This window comes from Panthera uncia, chromosome F1 (genome assembly GCF_023721935.1).
Source record: "Panthera uncia isolate 11264 chromosome F1, Puncia_PCG_1.0, whole genome shotgun sequence".
Classification (NCBI taxonomy): Eukaryota; Metazoa; Chordata; class Mammalia; order Carnivora; family Felidae; genus Panthera; species Panthera uncia.
In genome coordinates, this window is record NC_064813.1 from 67,637,103 (window position 1) to 67,644,961 (window position 7,859).

At 52.2% G+C, this 7,859-nt stretch overlaps 1 protein-coding gene across 1 annotated transcript; it reads right to left on the minus strand.

Moving 5' to 3' along the window:
* Nucleotides 1-578: 578 nt before the first annotated feature.
* Nucleotides 579-4,606, minus strand: S100A9 (S100 calcium binding protein A9). Its single transcript, XM_049635033.1, has 3 exons — nucleotides 4,500-4,606; nucleotides 3,951-4,116; nucleotides 579-2,131 (listed from the first exon to the last, which is right to left on the minus strand). The coding sequence occupies exons 2-3, from the start codon at nucleotides 4,098-4,100 to the stop codon at nucleotides 1,874-1,876; spliced, it is 408 nt and encodes a 135-aa protein (XP_049490990.1). The 5' UTR covers nucleotides 4,101-4,116; nucleotides 4,500-4,606; the 3' UTR covers nucleotides 579-1,873.
* Nucleotides 4,607-7,859: the final 3,253 nt, after the last annotated feature.

Consider the following 7,859-nt stretch of genomic DNA (forward strand, 5'->3'; position numbering starts at 1 on the left):
AATAAATAAATAGGGGCGCCTGGGTGGCTCAGTCGGTTAAGCGTCCGACTTCGGCTCAGGTCACGATCTCGCACTCCGTGAGTTTGAGCCCCGCTCTGGGCTCTGTGCTGACTGCTCAGAGGCTGGAGCCTGTTTCAGAGTCTGTGTCTCCCTCTCTCTCTGACCCTCTCCCGTTCATGCTCTGTCTCTCTCTGTCTCAAAAATAAATAAACGCTAAAAAAATTCTTTAAAAAAAATAATCTAAAAACAAAAACAAAAACAAAGCAAAAACAACTCTGCTTCCCAAGCTCACAGCCTGGAGCAATCCCTGGAAACTCCCTCAAGTGGGAGCCATTAAATCCCTGTGCCCATAGCAGAGGCCCCTGGGCCCTTAAGGCAGAAACATGCACAGTCCACTGCAGACAGCCTGGGAACTGGCCACAGCCACGCAGTGTGGGAAGATGGAACCTAAACTGCAAGTGTCCCCATGCTCAGCAGTGTGGAAGAAGCTGGGACATCTAGCCCAAGGAAAAGATGGGGTTCAAGGCCTTTTCCCTTCTGCACTATTTTGACCAGCTCCACCACTTTATGGCCTTCGGTTGGTCTCTTCTCCACTCTCTGTCTCACTCCTTTCATTTTTGGAGATAGATGACTGCCAATCTCTTTCCAGCTCTCCAAATCCTAGATCTCTTGGAGCGTTCTCTCTGCTGGAAGGACAGGGCAGGGCACACACCCTGATATGGGCTCTGGTTTTCAGAAGGCCAACCCCAGCCTGGTGGTAACCTGGGAAAGGGACTTCATGGTGAAGCACTCAGGCCACAGGTGTCAGAGGAGTCATCTGGAAGTCTCTGAAATGAGAGGTTGGGCATGGAGGCTGCTTCGTGGGGAAGCTGCGAGCCAAGCCCGGTTGCTGTGTTTGTGTCTGGAAACAAATGCCCTGCTGGGCTGGACTCTCAGCCACTAACCAGGGACTGCAGGAGCCTCAGTCACCAAAGGGAGCCTTAAGGCTTAGAATCAAAATCCTCAGGCCCAATTGGCTCCCTGGACCCAGAGTCCAGCTTCCTCATGGTGGTGGTTAAGCCTTATAGCTGCAGCGCCATGATTGGAACTCATTCTTCCAATAAGCAGGCAGGAGTTCCCTCTCTCCATCCTTTTGGGACTGGGTGGGCACGGGGCCAGACTCCCCTACTCTCATCCATGCCTGCACCTGCCTCAGTGTCCATCCATGATGAGGATGCTAGGTCTATGAAGAGACACTGATTTGCTCCCATGGATTGATTCAAAACCTAATTTGTGGGTAAATACACCCAATACAGTATTCCTCCCCAGATATGGCTCCTAGGTACACCTCTGGACAACTTCCAGAGAAATAAGTTTCTCTTAGGAGACAGATGGTTGTGGAAGATGTTGGACAGTACTGGGGGAAGGAGGCAGACAGGGCTGGGTAGGGGGTGGCTGGCATGTTGAGGGGAAGGGATACCCCCTTTTGTTTTCTATGGAGACAAGGGCCAATTTGACAGGCAGTACAGGGAAGTCTTGAGCTGGAGTGGGGTGACTGGGACTGAGTCATGGGGCCTGAGGTTAGAGGTGAGGAAATAGGGCAGTGAGCCCAAGGGGCTCAGAACAGACCCACATTATCATGATTTCTCACTCTGTTATTACCAAATGAAGGGGTTGAGCCCCAGTTAAGGGGCAGGGCCCCAGAAAGATAGGCTGTAACACCCAGGCCCCCAGAAGGATAGGTTGGGAAGGGGGAGTTGGAAGAAGCACGCAGAGCGCTGGCTTGGAGGAAGACTTTATTTTGCTCCCTGTTCCCAGTCCCCCAGCTAAGGCAGTTTGGCATGGCCACCCTGTGACCCTGGTTGGGTGGGGGAAGGGTGTCCTGGTCTCCTGATTAGTGGCTGTGGCCATGGCCACCATGGCTATGGCCGTGGCCACCGTGGCTATGGCAGTGGCTCTGGCCACCTTCCCCAAAGCCTGGCCCATGGCTGTGGCCTTCTCCTTCAGGGGCATTCTTATGCATTTCCTCATGGGAGGCTACCGTCAGCCTGCCCACCAGGATGGAGAACTCCTCGAAGTTCAGCTCCTTGTCTCCATTTGTGTCCAGGTCCTCCATGATCTTGTTTATGGCATTGTCATTTTTCTTCTGCTTCTGTGGGTGGGGGAGACATGGCAGTCAGGGCTGGGTGTGGCCAGCGTTAGGGACAGGGAGCTCAGCAAATGACCCTAGGCAAAGCTACAGGGAAGCCTGGCCCCTGGGCCTCAGTTATAAAATTGAAAATGACCATGGACTGATGCCCACAGGGTAGCAGATGCTGAGCACGCTTTGGACACGTTCTGATTTAGTCTGCATACAACCTGGGCACTACAATTCTCTCCATTTTACAGAAGAACTGAGGTCAAGTGACTTGCTTGAGGTCACACAATTAGTACGTACAGAAATGTCACCTCATTGGTCTTTATAACAAGTCTAGCAGGTGGACTTGGTCTCTTCTTTGAGGAAGACTTGAGGAAACTGACTTAGAAAAGGACAGCTGGTTTTTGCAGATTGAGTAGGGTTGGGAGCCGCAGAGTGGAAATGAGCCCTGTCCCTCCACCTGTCCATCCTGCTCCCTCCCCTTTCCCCTCCCTTCCCTCTCTAGGTCACTCATTTGGGACATGCATCTGCATTTTAACCTGCATAGTAGGGAAACCCCTGAGGAAAGCAAGGTGGGGACAGAGGGCAGTGTTGGCTCTCCATTGACCCCACAGGGTGCGATGAAGTAGCCAGGGCAAGGGAGGGTCCAGGCAGGGCAGAAGAGAGCTTCAGTTGGTCCCACCCACTGGCTGGGGTAGCTTAGCCAAGTCCCCTCCTGGGACCCTGCGGGTGCCCAGCTCTGTTCCCAGGCCCTTCCCACTCCTGCAGTGCTCCCACACAGCCCTCTTTCTGCCCTTCTCCCATGCCTGGCCAGAGCACTCACTCTGGAGCAGCTGCTTGGCTGGGTCCCAGCTTCTCCTCCTGGACTACCACTCTGCTTCTGGCAGAGTACGAAGGAGGTGGGTGGTGGGGCAGGCATAGGAATCACACTGAGGAGACCCTCACCCCATGAACTCTTGGCTATATTGTTTCTTGTTTATCCTGACCTGGCACCCTTCTTCCCAGTGTCTTATGCACCTTGACCCAGTGTCAGCATCCCCACTACTGACTACTGAAGTGGGGCGAGGCTTCAGGGAAGGCTGCCACTGGCTCTAGGAATAGAACTGAGGCTGGGACTCAGGCTTTTCACCCTTCTTGGTCCAGGTCTCTGTACCCCAAGTCCCTGATCTTATAAAGAAACTGAAAGATCAAGTGGAACTAATCCTTTTTTTCCTAGAATTGCCTGTTATTTTCAGATCAGGGAATAAATGAACATGTTACTGAGTGCTTTGTGCCTGCCACTGCTCACTGGGTGCTTCCTACATGTAGTGTCTGTGTTTCCACGGACTCTTAGGTTAGAAAGGCCCCTCAGCCCTTGCATTCTGACAACAGCTGAGGTTTGGTGTCTGCCCAGCCCCTGCCAAGGGTCGTCCTCAGTTGCTTCCCTCCTCAGTTCAGGTGTCAGCTCAAATCACCTCCTTGGAGGGGCTCTTCCTGTCCACCCAAATAGTCAGCTTTTCCCACCCAGCCCACGCCACCCATAGCATGCTCTCTTATTTTCTTTGGGGGACTTACTGGCATTGGATTTTCCTGTGCTCTTTACTGGCCAACATCTTTGCTGTGTGTTCACCACTATGTGACTCTGCCCAGGACAGGGCCCTGCACACAGCACACATCTGTAAGTCAGTCTTGCTCGACTCTGTCTGCTGTCTAACTTGGAGTAACTCTGGTGACAGGGAGGCTGGGCTGAAGGAGCTAGACTTTCCTCCTTGACCATTGCAGACTGCACCCCATCCTCCATCCTTGGCCCAGACTGTCTCCAGGCTGCGTCAGACCCACGAGGAGCACAGCCTACCTTGAGGAAGTTCGGCAGCTCTTTTTTCACCAGCTGTTTCATTTCTTTCTGGTTGAGTTTGTCCGGGTGCCCCAGCCGCACAGAGTACTGGTGGAAGATGTTGATGATGGTCTCAATGCTGCATTCCATCTGTGACAGCTGGTCCGCCATCTTCCTGCACTCTTGTCTGTAAAGTGGAGATGCAGGGGTTCAGGTGCTTAGAAGAAAAGGCTGCTGAGCTTCCCTGACACCTCCCACAGGCTGCCCATAGGAACAGAAGGGGAAACACAGAAGTAAAAGAAAGAATGGCTCCAGGTGATTTGAGAGAAGATGCTGCCCCACACATGGAAGGGATGGTTTTAGAATATCTGGAAAATGCCAAAAAGCAGTGCAGTTGAGGACAAGAGGCTCCAGCAGAATATGAGCCAAGAAAATGTGAGGAAATTTTGATTAATCGAGGAGGGCTTCCAGGAAGAGGCCTTGGAAAGAAGATGGGTGGGTGGGTGGGGGGGAAGTAAAGAAAGAGTTGGCAAGCAGGCTCCTGCCTGTGGAAGCTGATGGCTCACTTACCTGCCAAGGAGCCACACAACGGGGTTTGACAGCACCCTGTGTGTCCAACATTTATAGGCAGCCCCTGGCCGGATAGTCAGCTCTCGCGGGAAGATTGCTTCACAGGTGAGCAGTGTGGTAACCCTGAGTTGGGCTGTCAGTGCCAGGAAAGGGGCTTGGGCGGGACAGGAAATGTTCACAAAGCTTCTTGGGCCTTTTTGTGAAATGCCCAACCCTGGGCCTGGAGCTGGTTTGGGAGGAAGCTGTTTGGGTAGCTCACTTCCCCTCCACCCCAATCCCTTGCCCTACTTGAACAAGCCAGCAGGCTGCCTCTCCTCTGGCAGCCCTCACTCTCCCCTACTCCTGCTACGGTTGGGTCAATCAGTGGCTGCTGGCCCTGACTTCCCCATGTGTGCTGCCCAGCAAGCGTGGCTGAACCTTCCCATGCCTGCCTGGCTCTGTGATAAGTACTCCTTGGAGGCTGAGGTGTGGGCACGGGGTTCTTAGATTCATAGGGAATGAATTGGGGTTAGGAGGGCCGTTAGAGGTGCTCCACCCTTTCATATTGCAGATGAGGAAACTATGCCCAGAGAGGCACCTGGTTGGTGACATAGGAGGAACTGGGCCCAGACATTCTGGTTCCTGGTTAAGGGTGATTCTGATTACACTTCCCTCTTGCAATCTGAGCAAGACATCATCAGGGTGAACATGTTTCTAGAGGCCTCAGCATTACTGTTCTAAATCTTGCTCCCAACTGGGAGCCATGCCCTCTAGGAACTTACAACCTATAAGACAAATATTTTTATGTAGCTTCTCCTTGGGCAACACCTGTTCCTCCCTGGCTACAAACCTCCCTGCCCTGCGGGGGAGAAAGCTGAGCTGTTTAGTGCAGCACACGGAACTCTCCAGAAGCGCTTGTCCTGCCCCATCAGCCTCCCCTCCCACACCACCCTCTTACCCTGGGGTCACAGAGGGGCCACCTGCCACATGCATGCCAGGTCTTTGTCTTTGGTGCTGTCACCTGAGTGCCTTTCATCCATGACAGGTTGCAGTCCTACCAACCCCTCACGGCTCAGTTCAGATGCCACCTTGTCCAGGAGCCTGCTCTGGTCTTTCCAATTGGAAACAACTGTTCCTCTGGGAAACTGCTCCCCTCCCACTCCACTTCCAGCTCTCAACACTTCCTCCCCTAGAGTTCAGTTATGTACATATTTTGCCTTGTCTGACAATTGCCTGTGGATCCTCAAGGCAGGCTCTTCTTCATGTTCATACCCTCCTGAGTGCACGGCCCAGGGCTTGGCAGATGGGAGACCTCACATTTGCTGAAGGACCATGTCCTTGTTGACAGCCTCCCCTCTCCACCCAGGAAGCACTTTTGGAGGTCTTGTATGGATGCTGTCCCTTAACCTCATGCTCCGTCCAGCGTCTCCCCTCTGTCCAGACTTCATGAAGCCTTCCCTCCCTTCTCAACCCATCTTGACTGCTCAGCCTTCTGAAAGTCCGAGGCAGCCCCTGTATATGCTACACCTTGGCCCTGAGCATGTCCTGCCTTACACTGCTGAGATGGCACATGGAATTGTGGCTAAGAGTTCAGACTGGCTATGTGAACTCAGGCAATTTAAATAACCTCTCTGTGCCTCACTTCTTTAACATTAAAACAGGAAAATGACAACTTATCTTGAAAATGGAGACAGTACATGTAAACGTGGAAGAGCTCAGTAAATGAGAGGCATTCTTATTAGTTACCATTTCATTCACTAATGCATGTATGGGTAGAACACCTACTATGTGCCAGAAAGTAGTGCTAGATGTTGTAGGAGCTTGGTGAATGAGACAAAATAAAAGGGTGGGGACATAATCTTATATCTTGAATTCCTAAACACACTTTATACTCTTGGGAGCTAAGGACAGGGCCTGGCACAGTGCCAAACACACAGCAAATATTTACTAACCACTTGCTGAATGTGTGCTTGAATGAATGAGTAAATCACCCATGACTGAATGAACAGTGTAGGTATATCCCAGGAATTCATGCGCTGACTGGGCCTGCTCCCCTCTGCACCAGTGGAGGAAGGTACAGACAACACCCTGAAGGTGCCTGCGGCACCTCTCCCTTGCGCTCCCACAGCGCCCTCTGCCAACTCTGCCAGAGCACGTTTCACTCTGGACCAGTGGCCCCAGACACAAGCTCACAGGAAGAAGGAACTGGAAGCTGATGGCTTGAGAAAACAGCGCCACCAGTACGCGATGTGTGCCAACTAACGTGAGGGCTCTGGCTGAGGACATCAGGGAACAGTGGACACTGGTGAATGGGATTTCTCTTAACTTGAAGGAATGGTGGTACTCAGCATCAGCTTGACGTGGGAAAGGGGGCCAGGTACTGTCAGCACGCTCAAAGGCACAGAGAATATGAATTTTTATGTGAAAACTCTTGCTTATAAAAGGGTTAGGGTTAGGGTTAGGGTTTGGGTCAGGCTGTCAGGGTTAGGGTTAGGGTTTGGGTTCGGATTCAAGGTTCGCGTTCGGTTTTGGGTTCAGGTTTAGGGTTTGAGGTTCAGGGTTTGGGTTCGGGGTTCAGGGTTCGGGGTTTGGGTTCAAGATTCAGGTTTCTGGGTTCGGGTTCCAGTTCAGGGTTCGGCTTAGGGTTCAGGTCAGGGTTTGGGTTAAGGTTCAGGATTCGGGTTCGGGTTCGGGTTCAGGTTAGGTTAGGTTAGGGTTGGGGATAGGGTTATGGTTAGGGATAGGGGTTAAGGTTAAGGTTAGGGTTAGGCTTAGGAGTCTGGGTTAGGGTTAGGAGTTCAGGATAGGGTTAGGGTTAGGGTTAGGGTAGGGTTAGTTGTAGGGTTAGGTCCCGGGAGGCTCCATGCAATGAAACCAAATCATTGCAGTTGTTTGTCAGAAGGTCTGAGTTGAATGCACAAGTGAGATTTCCGGCCAGTTTTATTCTTTGTGTTTCACTGTCAGACAAGTGTCGCCCATCTTCGTTAGGCCCCTCGTTCGGGGTCGATACCAAGACTGAAGCAACTCCAGTCTTGTAATCTACCTTGAGGACTGAAGTGAGGGCCATGTGACATTGTGAGTCAAGGGTAATCTTAGGGTTCGAGACAGGGTTAGGTTTCCCTTGATGGTTTAGTTAGCATTACAGTTAGGGTCATGGTTATGTCCCAGGTGGCTCCAGGCGCTGAACCCAAGTGTAGTTGCCTCCCCAAAGGGCTGAGTTGAGGGCACATGAGGGTGCCGGTCAGGATTAGTCTTTGTCTTCCAAGTCCGCACAACACTGTTGTCCACTGGTCGGGTAGGCTTCAGGAATCCTCTTGGGCAGCTGCAGCCGGGCCTGGGTAATGACATGGTGAGGGGCCAGGTTCTATGCTGAATTATCCT

What these genes read in the sequence shown, in the direction of transcription:
- S100A9 (XM_049635033.1), bottom strand. Translation starts at nt 4,100, where the DNA reads ATGGCGGACCAGCTGTCACAGATGGAATGCAGCATTGAGACCATCATC. An exon ending in AGCTGCCGAACTTCCTCAAG is followed by an intron (nt 2,132 to 3,950) that starts GTAGGCTGTGCT and finishes CCCCACCCACAG; the next exon opens with AAGCAGAAGAAAAATGACAA.